At 45.0% G+C, this 21,085-nt stretch overlaps 1 protein-coding gene across 12 annotated transcripts in view; it reads right to left on the bottom strand.

Annotated features, from left to right (window-relative positions):
- Positions 1 to 4,068: 4,068 nt before the first annotated feature.
- The window catches only part of LOC125434267 (angiopoietin-2-like), a 52,043-nt gene continuing 35,026 nt past the window's right edge, over positions 4,069 to 21,085 (bottom strand). For 9 of the 12 annotated variants that reach the window (XM_048499409.1, XM_048499415.1, XM_048499411.1 and 6 more), the window contains 5 exons: positions 14,652 to 14,776; positions 13,632 to 13,733; positions 9,140 to 9,306; positions 8,208 to 8,338; positions 4,069 to 6,501 (listed from right to left, as the gene is read on the bottom strand). In XM_048499409.1, coding sequence (XP_048355366.1) covers positions 6,332 to 6,501; positions 8,208 to 8,338; positions 9,140 to 9,306; positions 13,632 to 13,733; positions 14,652 to 14,776 — 695 coding nt within the window. In that variant the 3' untranslated portion in view covers positions 4,069 to 6,331. Of the gene's footprint in view, positions 6,502 to 8,207; positions 8,446 to 9,139; positions 9,307 to 13,631; positions 13,734 to 14,651; positions 14,777 to 21,085 lie in introns of those variants that run through there. The other 3 variants (XM_048499418.1, XM_048499420.1, XM_048499416.1) reach the window with 3 other exon arrangements.

Below are 21,085 nucleotides of genomic sequence, written 5' to 3'. Positions count from 1 at the left end.
GAGGGCATGGCCCTGCCCCCGAACCCCCCCATAAAAAATCTATACCCACGTCCCTGCTTTGGAAGGTGGACTGTGTGCGTGTGGCATTTTTTCCTGCTGAGGTCCTCACCAGGCTCCATCTCAACAATTCCAGAAGCTTCCTAACCTGGATCTGGCAAACTGACACCCCTGCCCCTCGCCCCCACACACACATCCCTTGTCAGTGGCCAAGGGGACCTGGCCACCCAAGCAGACTCGGGGCCCAGGCTGCATGTTTGACCCTTCTTCTCTAACCCTTTTTATTTTATTGGCATTATTGGATTGGATTTTTAATTTGTATACTGCCCTCCCCCGAAGGGTTCAGGGTGGTGAACAACATCATAACATAGAACAATAAGAACAGTAAGACATAATAATAAAGTACAGTGGAACCTCGGTTTTCATTGCCTTCGGTTTTCATTGGTTTCTGTTTTCATCAATTGTCTCGGTTTTCATCGATTTGCCTTGGTTTTCATCGATTTGCAGTAAGGTGCAGGGGTTTGTGGAGAAAAATCACCCGGACAAAGCTGTTGCAGGCCATGTCTGCAACTTGTTTAATGACAATGTCTTGCCCTATTTCAGACAAATCTTAAAGAGGCGTCAGAAACAGACCTCTTTGGACAGCTTTCTTGTGCGACATTGGTCCACTGGCTCTGAAGCTGGTCCTAATGTTTGTTACTGTTTTCAGCATTAAACACTATGTTTATTCACCAAAAAATGTGTTTTTGGTATGTTTTTTGGAGTGCCTAGAATGGATTAATTGGATTTACATTGATTCCTATGGAAAAGTTTGCCTCGGATTTCATCGGTTTCGGTTTTCATTGATTCTTTTCAGATGGATTACCAACGAAAACCGAGGTTCCACTGTAGAGCTAATCATAACATCAACAATAATAAACAGTCTATCAAAACCTTGACAACATTCCAGTTTCAGATTAAATATTGAAAGTGTTCCCATATTAAATTAACAAAACTAAAACATTATTATAATAACATTGCAAAAAACATTATGTTCCACTTACATCGCTGCAACAAAAAGCGCTAGAGACTTACTCTTTTTAAATAAAATCTTAAAATTCAGAGGAATTGGAGAATCATGGCAATACATTACTATGATGTTATAGCACAATAGTAATATTTGTAAGCTCCCCCCAAATCCCTCTTGGTGATGCTGAGGGGGAGAAAAAAGTAGTAAGTGGGGAAAAGTGTGCACCAAATTCCCCTGCGTGTATGCACCAGTGTTAATGCTTCTTGCATTCAGAGCTGCGATGACAGGGAAATAGAGAATCCTTGCCTACGGCTTTGACTGACTAACTATAACTATGGTCATTGTTCTGGTTTTAGGGACTGTGGCTGAGCAAATGGAAAACAGCAGAAGACAAGCATCTGAACCTTAATGTCAAAGCAGGCAGGCTCAGTCACGTATCGCGGAGTGGAGGTTGTTCCCACACCTCCAAGCAGCTTGTTACATCACGGCAGCATGTTCTCCAGTATGGCACAATGCTGCTATCTCAGTGGTGGCCTTGAACAGAAAGCAGGGAGGATATTACTTTCCATGCTGTTAGTGGCTGCTGGGAAGTCACAAGGAATAGCTGCCATCCCTTCTGGGCCTAGTCCCTGCTGCCAGAGTCCTCACCCATGTGGGGTGAGGTGGGGTGGAGCTGGTGCTGCCCCCAGAAGGTGACTGCCTGAGGCTCACATGGTACAGGTGTGAGTCACCATTGCTGTCAAGTTCAGCTGCTCAGGCTGCAGATGAGGCGAACACACACACCAATACCACACCACACCAAGCTGCCTTATACCGAATCAGACCATCAGTCCTTCAAGGTCAGTGTTGCCTACTCAGCTGTATAGAGTCTCGGATGGAGGTCTTCAATATCACCTACTGTCCTTTTCCCTGGAGATACTGAGGATTGAACCTGGGGCCTTCTGCATGCAAAGCAGAGGCTCTTCCACTGAGCCACAACCCTCTCCTGCCAAGTCAGTTGCTCCCCTCTACCATAGTCATGGAGTCATGAGCAATCCCTCCCTCCAGCATGGTGCCAAGGTTTCTACTCCTTTTGCCCATTAAGAATACTCCTGGGTGAAGCTGGAAGTCTAAGATTGAGAATCTGGGTGTCTAATTCAGCCCTACAAAGAGCCATGGGGCAGGGTACCACTGTTGATTGGAATCCTGACACTGGATAAGAAGGGTTTTTAACTTTCCCATCTAATATTCACTCATCATGCTCAACAACAGTTGTCTCATAATATCAATACTTTAAAAATAATATTCTGCATGGAAGCTGTCTGCTCCTGGCAGCTTCTAAGTGGTTATATTTTGAACAGTTCTCAGCAGTTGCATTGTTGCAATTGTCACTTCCAGTTTTTCTGCCTCTCTCAGTGATAATTTTGGGAGAGTAATTCTTGCTTAAAACCTATATCTATAACTTGTGGAAAAGATTACTTTCAGGCAGGGGAGGGGGGAGAATATAGAAACTGTTCTACTATTTCCCCCCCCAGAATTTCCACAGCATTTAGTTCATATCCACGTAGTGTTTTTACTGGAACAATCCTGTTTTTCTATTTTCAAGCTAATAACTGTGAAAATAATGTACTGAACTTATGGTTAATGTACTTATTTTTAATGACCGTATGGTTAATGAACTTAATAGACTGAACTTATTGTTTTCCTCAAAATAATGCTGCTGGGCAAAATCTGAAATCTGTTGCTGTTTGATATGCCCTTATGAGTTCTAGTCCTTCTCGGGTTTTATCATGAATCAGATCCAAAGAGTGATGATCAGGCTGCAGAATGTGATTTGGCTTTGATTCGTACACCGAGCAAACTACTGTTCACTGCTGAAATACTTTTCAGAATAGTGCCATACCCTATGGCAGCAGAAAAGAATTTGGAGAGTGAGTGAAAGCTCTTATGGTGAATAGTACTTATGATAATTATTACATTTCTAGAGGCAGATGAACAATTATATTTAAAAATTATATTAAAAGACTTTGATCCAAAGTGTGAGTGGAAACTATCTAGAAACAAAAGATACTAGCAATCTGAAACTCAGACTCTAGAATTAATAGTGATGAAGTGATCTTTAATGGGAGCAAAATAGTACCCTTCACTGAGAAATGTTACAGAAAATCCATATGGGCTGTTTACACATTGAAAAGTGCAAAAAATGAACTTGAGAACTGATGTATTGGCTCAGGATTAATCAGGACATATCAAACATGGTAAAAAGCTGCTTAAATACTGTTTGTTTATTTAAATCTGTTATTAGTTGCCTTTTACCTTGTGGCACTCGTGGTGCTTACAGTAAGCTACACCATCAACTAAAGCCACTGAGTCAAGACACAGTTCCCCATTGGGCCGTATATACTGTATATACTCGCCTATAAATCGATCCGAATATAAGTCGAGGCACCTAATTTTACCACAAAAAACTGGGAAAACTTATTGACTCGAGTATAAGACTAGGATGGGAAATGCAGCAGCTACTGGTGAATTTCAAAAATAAAAATAGATACCAATAAAAATGTTTTTGAATTTTATTTCAAAGAAAACCAGTATGGTATCAACAATAACTTTAAAAGTGCCGAGGTGGAATATATAACTCTCACAGACAGTATCTCTTCAGTATTTCATAGGGAAGATGCTCAACAAGATCCCCCTTTTAAAAAGTCCCCACAGGTTCTCCTTCAACACGCATAGCTTATCATTACACAGTGAAGATGCTTGCATGGTGATGGCAGCCGCTGCCCCAAAGCAAGTCTTTTTTGCGGGTCTGCAAGCTCAGCTGGACAGAAGTCCCACCTGCTTTCCAAAAACACTGTGGGGGGGCAGAGAAAGGTGCTGGCAGTGGCTGCACCCCAGGGCACCCTGTGTGTGTGTGGGATTCCTGCCACCATGGGCTCCAATGGTGCAGATTTCCCAATGAGTATGGCTCCCTAGCATTCATGGAGCTTCCTGACCTGAACAAAAATTCTGTAACATATACATTTAATATTTAATATTCACACTTATTCACTGAATATTCACTGTGAATGAAGCTACTGGCCACCTGTAGTGCAGCGAAGCAACAGCCCAAGGCTTACTTGGGAGCTGCCTTTGTGTCCACATAGCAGGGAGCAGGTGCAGAAAACACCCTCAGCTCCCAGCCTTTTTTCGCTCGCCACCTGTTCCTCCCACCTGCTCACCACCCGTTCACTCGTGTATAAGTTGAGGGGGGCTTTTTTCAGCACAAGAAATGTGCTGAAAAAGTAGACTTATACGCGAGTATATAAGGTAGCTGTTGATTAATCTACATGAAATTCCAAGGATAGTTTAATAGTTGCAGACTATGATTCTTTATATCTAGAAATATGAACACTGACAAGTAACCACCAGGATCTCACTGAGTGCCAGCCAGAAAGGAATATTTGCGTGGCATTTTATTCCAGAGGTAGTTTTTGGTGACAGCACCTCACATTTTCCTGTGCAGCATTTAGGAAGTTAGCCAAAGACTAGGATTTTCGGCACAACACATCTAGCCCAAATCTTCTGCAGTCAAATAGGCTTTTTGTAAGAGCTACCAAGATAGTCAAGAATCTAATAAAGCTTTTGATTGTAGTGGTAATTTGAGTAAATAACATGTTGCGGCAGCCTGTTCGTAGATAACTCTTGATCCCTTTTCAGCTTTTAATGGAAATTGCATTATAACTAATATGCCCATAGCTGACAATTTACTATTCTATAATATTGAAAGTCTCAAGAGGATGACGGGAATTTAGAAGCTGAAATTTTAAAAATATTACTTTGACAGGAGAAGCTCTGACTTTCCAGATCTGAACTAGGGGCCAAGTTTGCATCTAATATCCATCTGCTTGTACATGGAATAAAGAAAGGGGGAAAAGCATATCCAAGGTCTTAGTTGATCCTGATTGCCAACATACATTGCTAGTTCATGATGAACCCAAACTAAGACATTCCACTGAATAGACAAAACCTCCAGATTGATTTATAAATATTTATTACTGGATGATGTGTACTTTATTATATTAATGGGTGATAACCATGTATATAATGTAAATATGTATGATTAATTTTTATTTCATATATATTATCTTACTTTGTTATTGTATAACAACTTAAGAGAGGGATGTAGTGATAGAGTTTATAATTCAGTGACAATCCCTTTAATGAACAGTTTTAAGGAATTGGTCATTTGAAGACTTGTCCTAAGATCATGTAATCTTTGTTCTAGAAGAGGACTGACAAGAAACTGAGTCATTACAGTTCTTTTGTTTTTTCAAAGCATGGCTGAGACCTATAAAATTCTGAGGGAAAATTCAGCTGTGCTGTGTGTTAGCAAAAATACCAGATTTCTGACCTCTTGTCAACTGATAAGAATTCCAAGTGTTGGAAATTAAAATATGGTCCCATGCTTCCCTCGCTGGGAAATCAAAGTAGTAAAAACTGGTGCATGTTGCAGGCCATTAAGTTGGTTAAAGTATTGCAGTGCCATCATGAAAAGGGAGGGTTCATGACTGCAGAAGACATCCTGCCATCTCATTCTGACCTTTAAGGTCATCTGCAGAGGCATATCTAGGGTGGGACAGCCAGGGTGCATAACCTGGGTCCCACTTGAAAGGAAGTGCCCTGATTTACTGGGTCCCCTCCCCATTAAGAACTTCTGCTCCACCCTGAATGAGTCCAGCTTTAAACTGTGGGCTCCACATCTGAAGCCTACATGCCTTTTGGAGGTGTAGCCTGTAGTTCGATGCTGAACTGGGCCTGATTGGGTCCAGTTGTAAAACTGTGTGCTCCCTCCAAAGGCCCAGCACCAAACTGCAGGCTCAGCCTACCTGGTTCCAGCTTTAAATGGCTGGCTCTGCCTTCAAAGCTCCACTGAGAAGTCATATGGTCTTTGGAGGCAGAGCTGCAGTTCAACACTGGGTAGGGCAGAAGTATAGAAGATGTGCAGAAGGCCCTTTGGTCTTAAAGACATCCTGCTTGGCTTCCTCCTCTGGCATTTGAGACACTACCCAGACATTGGTCATCTTTATCTCTGCAAGCATAAATATGCTAGTTTTTCTCCCTCAGTGGGAAAAAAAGTTTAGCCACTTTAAATCTGTGTCCTGTGTTTACGCAGTGCAATGTGGGGGATCTGATGCTTGCCCTGTGCTAGTGCCCTATGTCGTCACCAGTATGAACTGCAATGACTTTCATAACCCCAGCATCCCTAATGAATCACAAATATTTGAAGAGCTGCAAAGCTGCATAAAAGTGTGTGCTGTATTTGCTGGTGTTTGCCAGTCATATGACAGTCCATCTGCACATCCCTTATTCCTCTCTGAAATCCATAGGGCGGATCATCATGGCTGACATCTTGAGGCTGTAGTTTGGGCCCTTCCAGTAATGCCACTTGATACCATTCATCCGGTTGCTAGTCGGGTTGGGCAGGTGATAAAGGCCATTCAAGTTAGAGGGCCCACAGGCATCAAACCACCAACCTATAAAGGGGTACAAAAGTTCAGCTGTGAGTGATCAGGTGTGCATCTCAGAAAGCAGGGCAATATACAAAACATTGATAAAACAAACAAATCATTGATAAAACAAATCATTGATGAAACAAGCACTCAATCTAAAGGATTGTGGGGCAATTTGTTTTTGTTGATTTTAAACTGAATGTTGCAAGTGGTTTTGAGTGTCTATTCATGGAAAAAGCAAGGTACGAGTATTCTAAAACAGGTAAGTAAATGGAAAGATACATTTCCCAGTTGCCAGCATTGTCATAAGAACATAAGAAAGAGCCTGCTGGATCAGATCAGAGTCCATCTAGTCCAGTACTCTGCTACTCGCAGTGGCCCACCAGATGCCTTTGGAAGCTCACATAAAGGATGTGAAAGCAATGGCCTTCTGCTGCTGCTGCTCCCGAGCACCTGGTCTGCTAAGGCATTTGCAATCTCAAATCAAGGAGGATTAAGATTGGTAGCCATAGATCGACTTCTCCATACATCTGCCTTTTTTAAAGCTATCCAGGTTAGTGGCCATCACCACCTCCTGTGGCATCATATTCCAAATATCAATCACACGTTGCATGAAGAAATGTTTCCTTTTATTAGTCCTAATTCTTCCCCCCAGCATTTTCAATGTATACCCCCTGATTTAAGTACTGTGAGAAACAGAGAAAAATTTCTCTCTGTCAACATTTTCTAACCCATGCATAATTTTATAGACCTCAATCATATTCCCCCTCAGACGTTTCCTCTCCAAACTAAAGAGTGCCAAACGCTGCAGCCTCTCCTCATAAGGAACATGCTCCAGTCTCTCAATCATCCTGGTTGCCCTTCTCTGCACTTTTTCTATCTCTTCGATATCCTTTTGGAGATGCGTCAAGTGGTCTTTGTGGGCCATGAAATGGAAGATTGTCCGCCTGATGTCAGAGACTTCCGAAGTTGCTTCTCACTGCCTTCTGTCTATATGTGAACTTCCTTCCACAGACTCTGCAACTCCTTACCTGATCGCTCACAGCTGAACTTTGCCCTTGCCTGCCACCTGCCAAACTCAACTTTATTCTATATACGATAGTTTCCAGTCTATCCACATCAACCAAGTGCTTTCTGTTCTAGAGTCCTTTCGCCCATCAGTCACACCAATGGCCAAACTAGACATTGTGTTTTCTGATGACAAGAGCTTCTCAAACTCAGCTCATTGCCCCACAGTCACTCTGCAGCCACTGAGAAAGGCATTTTGGGGTCTTTAAAAATGCCTTTCCCTGCAGCTTGTGTATGACTGTAGGGAAAACAAATTGAGACTGGGAAACTTAATGTGTAGTTTAGTTCTAACATGCCATGCTTCTGACACATTGAGATACTTGCATGAACAATTCTGCAATGGGGCAAATGAGACCCCTCTTGGGGCCATTTGAGCTCAGGAAGAATGGAACAGGGCAGGAGGCTGAAGCTCCTTTCCCCCTCCATCCCACTACCTTAATATGAATAATGGCCCTCAGGCACTTAGAGAAATTACCATCTGGCTGTGGGGAAGGTAAGCTGAGTCAGGGACTTGTAGACCAGTGTCTTATAGTTTGGGCCTCACAGCAGCTTACTTAGAGCTCACCAAGAACTTCCCAGGAGTAAGCCTGCATCATAGGTGATACACATTTGCAATGCAATACCAGAATTGTGTGCTGAATTGTCTCACTTCAGTTCATTACCTCCACTCAGCAGCTGCGCACACTTGCAAAGACAGTTGTCATTGTCGACATCCTTGGTGCTGAAGTCCATTCCTGAGAGACTAAGGCTGCTTGTGCGTCCAGCAGTGCCGCTGTACCTCTGCACATAGAGCCTGGACAGAGCAGGGCAAGCTGTTAACTACAATCCTCTGGCAATTGCTTCTCCTCTGACACTTGGAAGTGAGTACACTTGTCTGACTGCAGAAGGAGTTGGGATTCACTGTGTTGCAGACACAAAGGGACAAGGCACTTGCTTAGGAACTGGGTGGCACGCCTTGCCACAGAATTTCTGAAGCATTGGCATGGATCCTACCTCTGCCCTAGTATTCCACTTAGCAAAGTCTGAAGGCTTTCTCCAGTTCAAGGAGCCGACCTCCAGTGGAACAGCCACTGAAGCTGGAAGAAGGCTCCTTAAGCTGGAAAAATGTCCTCCAGGAATTGTTTCAAGAGGTGAGTGCAGACATACCTCATGGTAAAGGGGAGAAATGAAAACATTTCAGAAAATTTTTAGATTATTTGTGCGGTACAACAATTAAGCTCCAAAACTGCTTACTACCTTAGGTTTTTCATTTCTCCCAGAACTGCTGCCCTCCATGCATCTACTCATGGAACACTTTGGTTCCAACTATCTTCAAACTGTATATATTTTGACTATAATTGGGGTACAAGTTGTTTGTGAGTGTTTCTGATTCAAGGCCTATCTTATCACTTCTCTGAGATCTAACTTATCACTTATCATGTCTGGAGAGCTATCTGTCTCCCACTGAAGAAGTGGCAACAATTTGAAAGCCATCTTCTGTTCATCTCTTCTGTGGAGGTGTTTGGCTCTACAGCATAGGGGAATGGGATGATCACCCAGAGATTGGCATTGGCTTACACAAGAGAACTGTTTAAATTCATAAATGAAGACTCACCGGTAGTTCTGTTTCTCAGGGCCTAGAAAGAAGTGGTCATACAGGGAATAGACCTCGTTATTTTCCCAGTCTTGGAGTCTGACATGGAGTGAATAGGAGCCCTGAGTTGTGAGCAAATGGACAAATTCGTTGCCCAACCAATATTCTCCATGTGGAGACCCAAATCCCTGCATGCAGAAAAATGTCAAGGGAGCACAAATAAGCATGAAAACATTTCACAGATCCTCGTCAGAACATCTGGCAGAGACTTGCATGACACTACCAAGTCTGAATGGATGTGCAGCAAACTAAGACAACTGACTTCTTTATTTTTATTATTATTATTATTATTATTATTATTATTATTATTATTATTATTATTATTATTATTATTATAAAACAGTTATACACAGCAAACAAGATCAATATGCTGGATTTTGTATTACATCAATTATTATTATTATTATTATTATTATTATTATTATTATTATTATTATTATTATTATTATTATTATTATTTAATTTGTATACCGCCCGATCCCCGAAGAGACTAACGAGGCGGTGAACAACATTCACTACAACATCAACAGGAGCGGTCGCATTGCAAATATAAACATCACACACATAGGCTCCATCCCATAAAATAGCTTAAAACTCATAAAACAGCAAAAAACCATAATACATAATAAAAGGCGTCCGACCCCGAGTTAAAACCTACCCCCCCATGGGGGGGGGGATGGCAGGACCCCTCAATATGAGGGGACCCTGATGTAACTGCCCTAGGGGCAGGGCAGTAAGGGGGCACCATGTCAGCAGCTGGACACTCCAAAGGCCCGGTGGAACAACACAGTCTTACAGGCCCTGCGGAACTCACCCTGGTCCCGCAGGGCCCGGACAGCTGGAGGAAGGGTGTTCCACCAGGCCGGGGCCAGTGCCGTAAAGGTCCTGGCCCGCGTGGAGGCCAGCCGCATCATAGAGGGGCCGGGGGCCACCAGTAAGTTGGCCTCTGCAGAGCGCAGAGGCCGAGTTGGGACATATGGGGTGATGCGGCATATTTACCTCATTTATACCCTGCCTTTTTCCTCCAAAGAAGACCCAAAGTTGCTTACATCATTCTCATGTTTTGTGTGTTATCCTCACAACAATCCTGTGAGGTAGGCTTCGTTGAGAGTGTGATTGGCCCAGGTCACCCTGCTAGCTCCTATGTCAGAGTGGGGATTTGAACCTGGGTCTTCCAGATCCTAGCTCGGCACTCTAATCATGACACTACAACGTAGGAGCATCAACACAGACCTGATCTTAAGGGTCAAAATAGCTATGAAATCTCCACCATTCTTGTGCTGTGGTTAAGTGTACAAAAGAAAAGCAGGAGGCCCTGGCTTTGTACCCAGCCAAGCTCCCTCTCAGGGTATGATATCAGAGTACATGACAAATCAGTTCACGGCCTACTAAATTGTCTGGAAGAACAGGGATCCTACCCCTGCCCTAGCATTCCACAGACAGTCACTGTCTGTGAGCCACAGTGCTTTCAGGTGTTTTACCTTTAGGCAAGTGATTTGTATCAAGTTTCCCCTTGTTGATTCCATTAGAACAGAAAGGTGAAGAAAACAGATTCCTGCTTTACTAAAGGATGGGGCAGAGGGAAGATTCTCAGCAAGGTTGAGTGGCTTGGCCTTAGATATATTTGAGGCTGCATCCATGCCACAATTTCCTTTCATTGTGGTATGGATGTGTTCCTTTCATTGTTGTTTATGAACGACTCTGCACTAGCAACCGTTACAGTGTCCACATAGTATTTCTTCTACATTTTCCTTCTTCCTCCTTCTGTCATCCCTTCCTCAAGCCTCCAAAAGGTTTTCAAGGAACTTTAAAAAAAAAATCTGTAACTAATATATTACTATAGCATTAAGCTACAGAGATATGTCTATATCTCTGCCAGCCATTTGAGTTACACCTATGTGCCAATTATATTTGGCAGCCGTTTGAGTTATACCTATGAGTTATACCTATACCTAGCCGTTTGAGTTATACCTATGTGCCAATTATATTTGGCAGCCGCAGGTAACTGAGGCAATGAAAGTGAAACTGCCATGGGGAGGATCTACAAAAATATCCACCTTCTCCTCCTTTTTTACCATCAAGTAGCATCTGATGTATGGTAACCCCATAGGGAGGTGGTTTGCCATTGGAGGCGTTTGGAGGTGGTTTGCATCACAAACCTGGTATTGCTTGGAGGGCTCCCATCCAAATACTAGCCAGGGTCAGGGCTGAGAGTGTATGACCGGCCCAAGGTCACCCATAAAGTTTCCATGGCACAAGTGGGGATTTGAACATGGGTTTCCCAGACCAACACCTTAACCACTATACCATGCAGGCTCCATAAAGAGTCCAAAGGTGCTTGGACTGCTGCCCCATATCATACCAAAAGATCATACCGAACCAAGTTTCAGAAAAGATCACTGCAAAGAGGGGAACACATACATGATCACTGAAAAGCAAGGGACAATGTGGGTTGGATACTGACCTCTCCCCCCACCCCAGTTTTGATTTATACCCCACCTTTCTCTCCTATAAGGGGATTCAAGGTGGCTTACAAGTTCCTTTCCCTTCCTCTCCCCACAACAGACACCTTGTGAGGTAGGTGGGGCTGAGAGAGTTTTGAAGAACTGTGACTAGCTCAAGGTCACCCAGCAGGAATGTAGGAGTGCGGAAACACATCTGGTTCACCAGATAAGCCTCTGCCACTCAGATGGAGGAGTGGGAAATCAAACCCAGTTCTCCAGATTAGAATCCTCCTGCTCTTAATCACTATACCACGCTGGCTCCAAAGAGAGCAAAACTTCCATGTGGAAATATCATTAAAAGTAGTGTACTGTACAGGGTTTTTTTTAATGCTGAGTAATAATGGTAGCAACATGTGATGGCATATCAGTCACTTTTTTATGTTTTACAAGCAAAAAGGGATTTTTATATAGCCATGGACACATGGGAGCTTGCAGAACCAGAAATACAGGTAGAGAAATTGCAGAACTGTCTGTAGAACTTAAGAGTGGAATGTTAATCTCTGCCTGCACATCTAACTGCAGTCTCCCCAGTTGAACCCTCCAGAGACAGGGCACAGTTTGGCAAGTCAAACAATTATTTTTGTCTATACTTGAAATCTAAAAACTCGTTTAAGATAAGGAAACAGGGTTCGTGTTCTAGCTGTGACTAAACACCACTTTTTCTGCACTCGAGGTCAGCCGAGTCCCACTAAGAGAATGTATGCAGAAGGCTGCCAGAGGTGCGCGCACTCACGCATGCGCACACGCGTGCGCGCGAACACACACACAACATGAAGCTGCCTTACCTACTATGCCCATCATAGCCAGTCTTCTCTACAATCTGCAAAATGCTTGCTTTTTAGCAAGGTGGAAGGGAAACCCAAGGCAGGCCTACCTGGCTTTTGTCTGAAAGGTGCCTGAAGGCAATCCATCAGCAGCTGCACATTAGCAGAAATGGAACTGGTGAGGCAGGACTGAAGCAACAGAGCAAGGAAGACAAACCACACCCTGTTCCTTGAGGGACTGTATGCACAGGGCTGCCTGCATCTTGGGAGTGCGTGTACATGAGCAGATGAAACTGCCTTACCCTTGGTCCATAAAAGTCAGTCTTCACTGCTCTGACTGACAGCAGCTCTGCATGTTCTCAGGTCTTTCACATCACCTACTACCTGATCGTTAAACGGAGATGCTGGGGATTGAACCTGGGCCCTTCTGCATTCCAAGCAGATGCATTCCAACCTAGCCAAGGTCTTGCCTTAACAAGAACACATGAAACTGCTGTATATGGAATCAGACCCTTGGCCCATCAAGGTCAGCATTGTCTGTTCAGACTGGCAGCGGGCTCTCCACAGTTTCAGGAGGAGGTCTTTCACATCACCTGCTATCTAACCCTTAGCTGGAGATGCTAGGAATTGAACCTGGGACCTTCTGCATTGCCTCTGGGCTACAGCCTCTCCTTTAATGGCAGCCTTCAAATTCAGGGTTTCCCAGGAGAAAATGCTCTAACAGGTGGGGCAGGGGAAGAGGCATTTGCTAGACTTGGTTAAGTTCTCCTGCACAAGTCCCAGTGATATGAATTCACCTGCACAAGAGAACTCCCTAATAGAGTTTGTCCCAAATATACATTCTACCTAGATGTAAGCTTATGTTCCCAAGTCACATCCCTCAAAGGGCTCTCAAGTGTAGGATGGTTTTGAGCCTCCCCTGGCCTCAGCAGTCACCCCAAAGGGCAAGCAGAAAGCCTGCTTTTAGGCAGAAAGAGGGAGCAGGGATTTCTTCACCCTTCTTGGATTTTCCACCAAGATGTCTAGCCTCACCACATAGACAATGCCATGAGCCTGCTCCATCCCCACAAGGAAGTGCATGTTTTTCCTGCTTGGGTGGACGAGGCAGCGGGTCTTTCTACATCAATCGACTTTGCTGCCCTGAGAAGGGAGGAAGGGATGCAAAGGTGGGTTCTTGGGACTTACCATTTTATATTCTTTCCAGTTGCGTTGGAAATCCACAGAGCCATCCTTCCGGCGCTGGATCACCATCCAGCCTCCTCCGCTGGTCTCCATGTCACAAAAAGCCTGAAATAACAGCACCCCATTAAATGAAGACATAATGCTATGTCCCCGGGATAACTCTCAGCACAGGTGGGCTTTGACTCCATGAAGTAACTCTCTCTACACTACCCCATCCAGCAGTCTATGTTCATGGTTAGACATTGAGCCCTGAAGTTCTGACTCCACAGTCTATGGGCTTAACTACACATTAGGGGTCTACTCTGTGCCTCCTCCAGGTCCTCTCAGGCAGAGGTGTACTGGGAATTCCCTACTGAATCTCTGGAACATGAAGTCAGGATTTGAACTGGGTCCACAACATGCAGTGGGAGTTGAGCAGAAATAAAATGTCCTGAGGATGTCTTGGGGGAAAAGCTGTGCGAATTTCCTCCCCAAAATGCTTCCTTTCACGTCCTCAAGACATTTCTGTGTTGGGCGGAAAGCACTACTCATTTCTAGTACTGGAGCCCCAGCTGGGAGAAATGAAATGCCCAGAGAAAAAGTCTGTGAAGAGGCAAGCTGCGGGGGGGAGAAAGGTTTGCACCCTCACTTGTGTACCCCTTTTACTTTCACAACTAATCCCTAATCTACTTTGGCCCTAAGTCAGGAGGAAGTCTGAGGATACAAGAAAGGAAAAGATTTTTGGTGACTGGCCAATGTTCACATTGGTTTTGCTCGGGGATCTGACACAGAGGTGTGCTGACCCCCAGTTTTTCAGAGAGAATCCTTCCCAGTAGCTGCTTGCTATGAATGGTAAGAATGCGGCAGGTATACCCTTCTCAGTCAAAGCCTGGACCATCTTTGGCTGCCGAAGGAATTGCCAAGGAGCCTCCCTGGACAACTATGCAATCGATCTTAAGGAGACCCACTACTCAGACCCTGGAATATGCATTAACTGACAAACCATCAACTAGTCCAGAAAGATGAGGAGTGGTTTGCACTCACTTTAGCAGTGATTGTGGTATTGGGAATTTGTAGTGTGTAGACTCCACTGGAAATGAAACCTGATTTGTAGGCAGCCGCACAATCCTTGAAGAACTTCTGCTCCTCTCGGGGCACATGGGAAAGCTCTGTAAGGGACATACCAAAAGTAGTTTAATCTGGCAGCCCAATATGTGGGAGGTTTATTTCCTTCATTGGTTCTTCCTTTATTTATAGCCCACCTTTTTGCCTGAAACTCAAGTTGGGTTATGCATGCATTTATGTTATTTTTTTCATTTCTCTAAGCTTCTTCTTATGAGATGCATATGCAGTGATCTTCCCAGTAATTCTTTACATTTAATTATATGAGTACAAGCTATTCCTTAATTTATATTAAAACGTTCTACTAACTCATCTAATCAAGAAGAGACACATTAAGGGCAGGGCTCCGAGACAGCTAGCCACACCAGAGATGGTTGCAGCCCCAATCCTTGCTTACTAGTCTTTTTGGGGTTACTGATGAAAACCCGAAAAATCCTCTGAAGCTGTGAAGGAAGAGGAGAAATTGGTGAATAAACGCTGCAACTCTCCACCGTTCCAAAGTGCCTCAGAGGGGAGCTTGGAGAAGGTCTCTTGCTGAGGGAACTGGAGAGTGGCGGGGAGAAAGCACCATTTGCAAGGCAAGGGAACGGAGTGAAAGAAGAGAAAGCCGAGCGGAGCCACATACGCCCGTTTTTTGTGAATGGGAAAATTACCGGAGGGGGAAAAAAACCCGGCTTGGAGAATTCTGACTGAACTACAAAACTATAAAACAACTACAGCTACAAATGACATTATGGAAATACCAAAAGAAAATAAACCCAGACATTACCACAATTGTGAAAAGTAAAATAAAGTGAAAGAAAGGAGCCACTGAAGGCGATGCCCCGTGAGTTACACATTTTGTGCAATTTTCCAAACCTTTTCTGGTGGTAATCAAACAAATGGAATGAACCCATAGAAAACAAACGAACTAGGGTAGCTGACAAGAAGGGGAGTAGACAGCAGTGGCATAGTGGTTAAGAGCAGGTGCATTCTAATCTGGAGGAACCGGGTTTGATTCTCCGCTCTGCCACTTGAGCTGTGGAGGCTTATCTGGGGAATTCAGGTTAGCCTGTGCACTCCCACACATGTCAGCTGGGTGACCTTGGGCTAGACACAGCTTTTCGGAGCTCTCTCAGCCCCACCTACCTCACAGGGTGTTTGTTGTGAGGGGGAAGGGAAAGGAAATTGTAAGTGACAAACCATCAACTAGTCCAGAAAGAGTCTCCTACAGGAGAGAAAGGGGGGATATAAATCCTCCTCCTCCTCCTCCTCCTCCTCCTCCTCTTCTTCTTCTTCACTTAACTCAGAAGCTAAGTGGGAAGAAGGGAATAAAAGGACAATAGAACCCAGAAAATGATGGCGACCAAAGCAAAAAGAGCAAACAATGGGAATAACAGTAAGACTCCAGAAAGAAACAATACAGAAATTAATATGAGGTTAGACCAATTAACGGATTTGATAATCTCTTTTCAAGATGATGTGAATGGGAAGCTGAGTAAACTGGATAAGCTACTCCAGAGATTTGAATCCTTTGAAAGAGAAATACATGAGATAAAAATATTTAAATAAAGTTAGGAAAATAGAATCTTCTGTGGGTGAACTAAAACAGGAACTTGGAAGTATTAAAGATGAAGTGACAATAACAGACAGCAAAGTGGAAATTATGAAGAACCAACAAAATCAACTAATGGATCAGATGGCCCTGATGGAGCTAAAACTAAAGGAAAACTATTTAAGAATACGAGGATGTAAAGAGGAAGGAAAAGAAGATGTAAGGAAGAAGCTAATTATTGCTCTATCAGAGTTCCTAGAAACAGAAGATGAAGATCTTGACCAAGATATTGAAAGGATTTACAGAGTAAATTCCAGATTTGCCAGAAATAATCATTCACCAAGGGATATTATAATTTTTTTGGGGGAAAAAAGACTAAGGGGATGAAGTACTAATGAAACATTCAAAAGAAAGGTTTAAAGTTTGGGGACAAGAAGTAGTAGTGTTAAAGGAAAACCCGAACTATATTTTAAGAAAAAGAAAAGATTATTTTCCATTAACTAATTGGTTAAAAGAAAACAAGATTATTTTCAGATGGAGAATGTTAGAAAGCATGAGCTTTATACAGAATTCTGAAATTTTTTAAATAGATAATGTACAACAAGCACAAAAATTTCCGAAAGAGATTGCTGGAGACAAAGGGAGTGAAGGGAAAAAATCTGCAAGTTGTTAAATGGGTTCTTTCTTTTTAAATTTATTTCTTGTGCTACACTTCTTTTTTATTATTATTTCTTTTTTGTTATTTGTTTTACTTATCATTTTGTTTTTTTAATTATGATATTTTTTCTCTTTTCACTTTATATTTCTTATTGCTTTTTTCTGTTTGGTTTTTGCTTTTTTCTATTTCTCTTTCTTTCCTCTTTTTCTTTCTTCCTTTTAGTTTTTTATATATTTTTTTAATATGATTTAACAGAGTGCATCTCTCCTACATTTACAAGACTAATATATTTTTAAAATTAAGTCTGTATGAAAATGATTAAGGTTGAATGTTGGTCACTCTATATATGAATGGAAATTGGATAATTATGTCGATAGATTTGTTATCTATTAACGTTAATAGTTTAAACAGTTCCAACAAAAGGAGGAAAATATTTAACTATTTGTACGAACTAAGACATGAGGTGATTTGTGTTCAAGAGACACGTATAAGAAAAAATATAAGAAAATTATAGAATGTAAAAAATTAGGAATCTTGTTTTAATCTGCGAGTGAAAAAAAGAAAAGGGGAGTGGCCCTATTTATTAAAGATAGTTTGAACCCTATAATGGTTTTTGAAGATAAGATAGGGAGATATTTAGGAGTCGAGGTCACAATAAACTGTAGTCGTACCCACGAGGCCCCAATGAAGAGACGAGACGCGGAGATTTCATCTGGTGGAGAGAGCCAGAGGCAGGAAGCGCGGGATCCCGTGATCCTGGCAACTCTGCCGTGCGCTCGCCCCTCACACCTTTTATTAGGGTTTCAACGGGGGCGTGTAAAGGGGTCGGGCAGGCGGGAGAACGGGAGGTCGGGAGGTCGGGAGAGCGGGGAGATCTTCAAGTGTGGATACATGATCTCATCCCGGGCTGCCCCTACGTCGCGGGAGGAAGCATCCGTGTCTGGGTCCTAATCTTCACCTGAGGGCAGGAGCCCTTTGTCACTTTGTATGGGGACACCTGGTGACCCCTTGAGGAGAGTCAGGTGAAGTTCATGACCCCTAACTCATGGGGAGGCGGGGGTTGGGGGAGCCGCGGTGTATGCGCCAGGAAGGTCGTGAGCCCGGCACCGGCATGCCCTGGCGCCTCCTTCTCTGTTCTGCTGGATTCCTTGAGCTCCACCCTACATCTCCCCGTTCTTAGACATTTTAGGAAGGAAGCTTGAATTAGTTAGGGCAATTTAGGGGATGCTTGCCTCCCAGGGACTTCTGCTCAAGCTGGCTGAGTTGTTTTGTGCAGCATGAGGACCTGGTTGCAGCGTGAGAAGTGCTTCAGAGGTTTCTTACAAATGGTACAGGCAAAAGCAGATACACACACTGAACAAGGCCAAGATCAACAACAAGCATACAATCAGACCAATGAAGAATTGCTGTATAGTACTTTAACCATCCCCGGCAAAGCAGCCCAGCTCCAAGGGCTGATGACCATAGTGAGGCAACACATGCATTATTTCCAGATTAGATACAACATCTTGTAACTCATCACGAGACTTTCTCATATGAATCCTAAATGGGGAATTATCACGAGAGATTAAAACAACACATACGGTATTATGTGGCCATTCTCACAACCTTGGTAGATGCCAGTAATAACAAATAATCACATAAGCGTACGATTATCTAAAAATTAATATCGGTGCCTTTGATCGAAAGTTCTTGTTGCTTTCGAGGCCAGGAGCATCCAGAGCTGCGGTGGAGGTGGAGATTAATGGACTCTCGTGAAGGGCAACAGGCCAGCTTTCGGCCACAATAGTCTTAGCGCTATAGGTGCATGCAGAAGTCCGGGGACTCCCACCAGGGGAGGTCACGTGGAGGGAAACATACTCGGCTGGAAAGAGCGACCCGGCGTAATCGCTACTATCCGCAGGAAGGGGTCGAGGGAAAAGAGCTGGAGCGGTGCACGCCAGCGTTGGGCTCCGAGGGGTGGAGCCTGAGGCAGGACGATGGTAAGACGGCTAAGAGCAGCAAAGAGTCCCGGCGAGAGGCGAAATGGGATGTAGTTGAGAAGGTCTCTTCTCCCGCAAGTCCAGAACCAGCCTTTAGGGAGGAGGATGTTTCCATATATGGGGGGGAATGTCCTCAACATGTGTGCAAGTTCCAGTTGGCCGAGCCGGGTGACTGGGCTCAGGCCAGTTTCTCGTCCCCGGCCACATCAGCAACACGGGCTAAGCAAGTGTTGGACTTCGTGGGTTGGCGAAGCAGTTTGGGTGATGAGAGAGAAAGCGCCGGGCGGGAGGCATTTGGACAATGGGTCCCCAGTCGGCGCTCATGGAGTACCTGATAGATGAGGCGTTCATGAAAGGGCTCAGGCCGGACTCTTCCAGGAAATCTCCAGGGGCCTTGCAGACAGGGGTAGAGCAGGAGCTTGAGTAAGATTCCCACTCGAAAGATACTGGCCCAGGCAGAAGGATGAGACGCTGGTAGCGGCAGCTTAACCGCTCCCAGATGTTGACTTGGTTGATCTCCAAAGGTGACCGAAAGGCCACCGCAAGAGGCAGCAGAGCAGGCAGATGATGGTGACTCGCGGAGTTTGCAGTGCGATGATCGCAAAATGGCAGCACAGAGACCCTCGGTAAGTCGGGGCTAAAGCCTTGCCTGCTGCAGCAACTCGAAAGCCTGGCCGGTCGCTGCCTTGACGTCTCCCCAAGTCATCTGGGTCCTCAAGCCGTTCTGGCGCTGGCGGCGGTTCCGTGTTGGGAAACTTGAGGGAAAGAGGCTGGGTGCAGGAGAGGGAGATACCGCTGGGAGGAGGTGGCTTGGGTTCGGGCCTTGGTTCTCGGGCTGATTTAGTATTCTCCTCCTTGGTCCAGGGCTGGGGAGAGGCCCGGGTAAGAGTTTCCCGACGGGCACTCGCTTCTCCAGTGGAAGCCCTCCCGGCATCAGGGGCATTTGGTCTGGGGCTTCCCTGGGGGCCTTCGTCTCCCAGGGGAGAGCCCCCCTCCGTCGGGGTTGTAAGCCTCCCTGCCGGGCGACCTACAATCCCTCTGGAAATGTCCCCGCTTTGCCCCAGTTGAAGCACTTCGCCTTGGTGCTGTCCCCGGGTGGTGGAGAGGGCTGCGGCTGGGAGGCTGGCCTGATGGGCGGAAGATCCGATATCCTGCGCAAGCCTTTAAGCATATCCGTCGCCAGCTCAGGGTTCTTCCCTAAGCCTCGCGGTAATCGCCTCATGCACTCCAGCGGAGGCGCCTTTGGCGGAAAGGCTGCATGAGAGAGTTGTTGGGCTCGTGTTTGAACTCGACTTCGTTGTCGAATGCAGGCTCTGCAGGGCCCTCTCCTGGAGCCCGTTTGTTCAGGAATTCCAGGCGGCAGGCTCCTGGGCTTCTGCCAACATTGGAAAAGCTCTGGGTTATTGTCCAGGCAGCTGGCACTCCGCACAGCGCCTTTGTAGCGCACCGAGGCAACGCTTTAAGGGTGATTCGCTCGACGATCTTCGACCAGAAGCAACGGCAGCAAAAGCCTTCGCAGGACGCATCTGGCGCTGCGGGAAGGGTGCATCTCGCATAGAGCTGCGCAGCGTATAGGGCGCCGGTATTCCTCTGCTTTCGCTGCTTATGCATTGTATTCCCCAAACAAAATAACAAATTGGCGAGGGGTATTCAAACGTAATATGGAAAGTGGTTTTCAGTCATCGGAACCATTATGTGATTCCGCATGACAGCTTCCAGCATGCCTCACGCAAGGCTGGTGATCCCCCGTCCGTATCGCCTTCGCGGAGCTCAGTGAGAACGTTATAGCCTATGGGGCCGATACTCAACGACCCGCTGGATGGCGCCGCCCTCCCCGTGGTCAGTGTAGTGGGCTGGGCAGACGGCGGAGGAGGTCGACATCGTCTTCCGCCAGGGTTTTCGCTTCCTCTGCAGATCGTGGGTATCACGGCTCTGCTAGAGTTTTAGCTCGCCACCATTAGCATTGACAGAGGTGCGGTGGCTTCAAGACGGGAGGGCGGAGCAGAAGGCGAGCAAGAAGGGCGGCCACAACGCTGAAACCTGGCGGGAGAGTTCGAACGGAAGGAGAAGCAAGTGAAGCGGGGAGTAGGACGAAGCGTCCTGTTTAGTGGATGAAAATTCCGGCAGAAATTGTAGGTGAAAGATCAAAAGGAGATCCATAGCAAAGACACCATGGATCTGC

The sequence above is a fragment of the Sphaerodactylus townsendi genome, linkage group LG06 (genome assembly GCF_021028975.2).
Source record: "Sphaerodactylus townsendi isolate TG3544 linkage group LG06, MPM_Stown_v2.3, whole genome shotgun sequence".
NCBI classification, from domain to species: Eukaryota; Metazoa; Chordata; class Lepidosauria; order Squamata; family Sphaerodactylidae; genus Sphaerodactylus; species Sphaerodactylus townsendi.
Note: the sequence above shows the minus strand (reverse complement) of the source record. Positions and strands in the feature narration are given on the sequence as shown.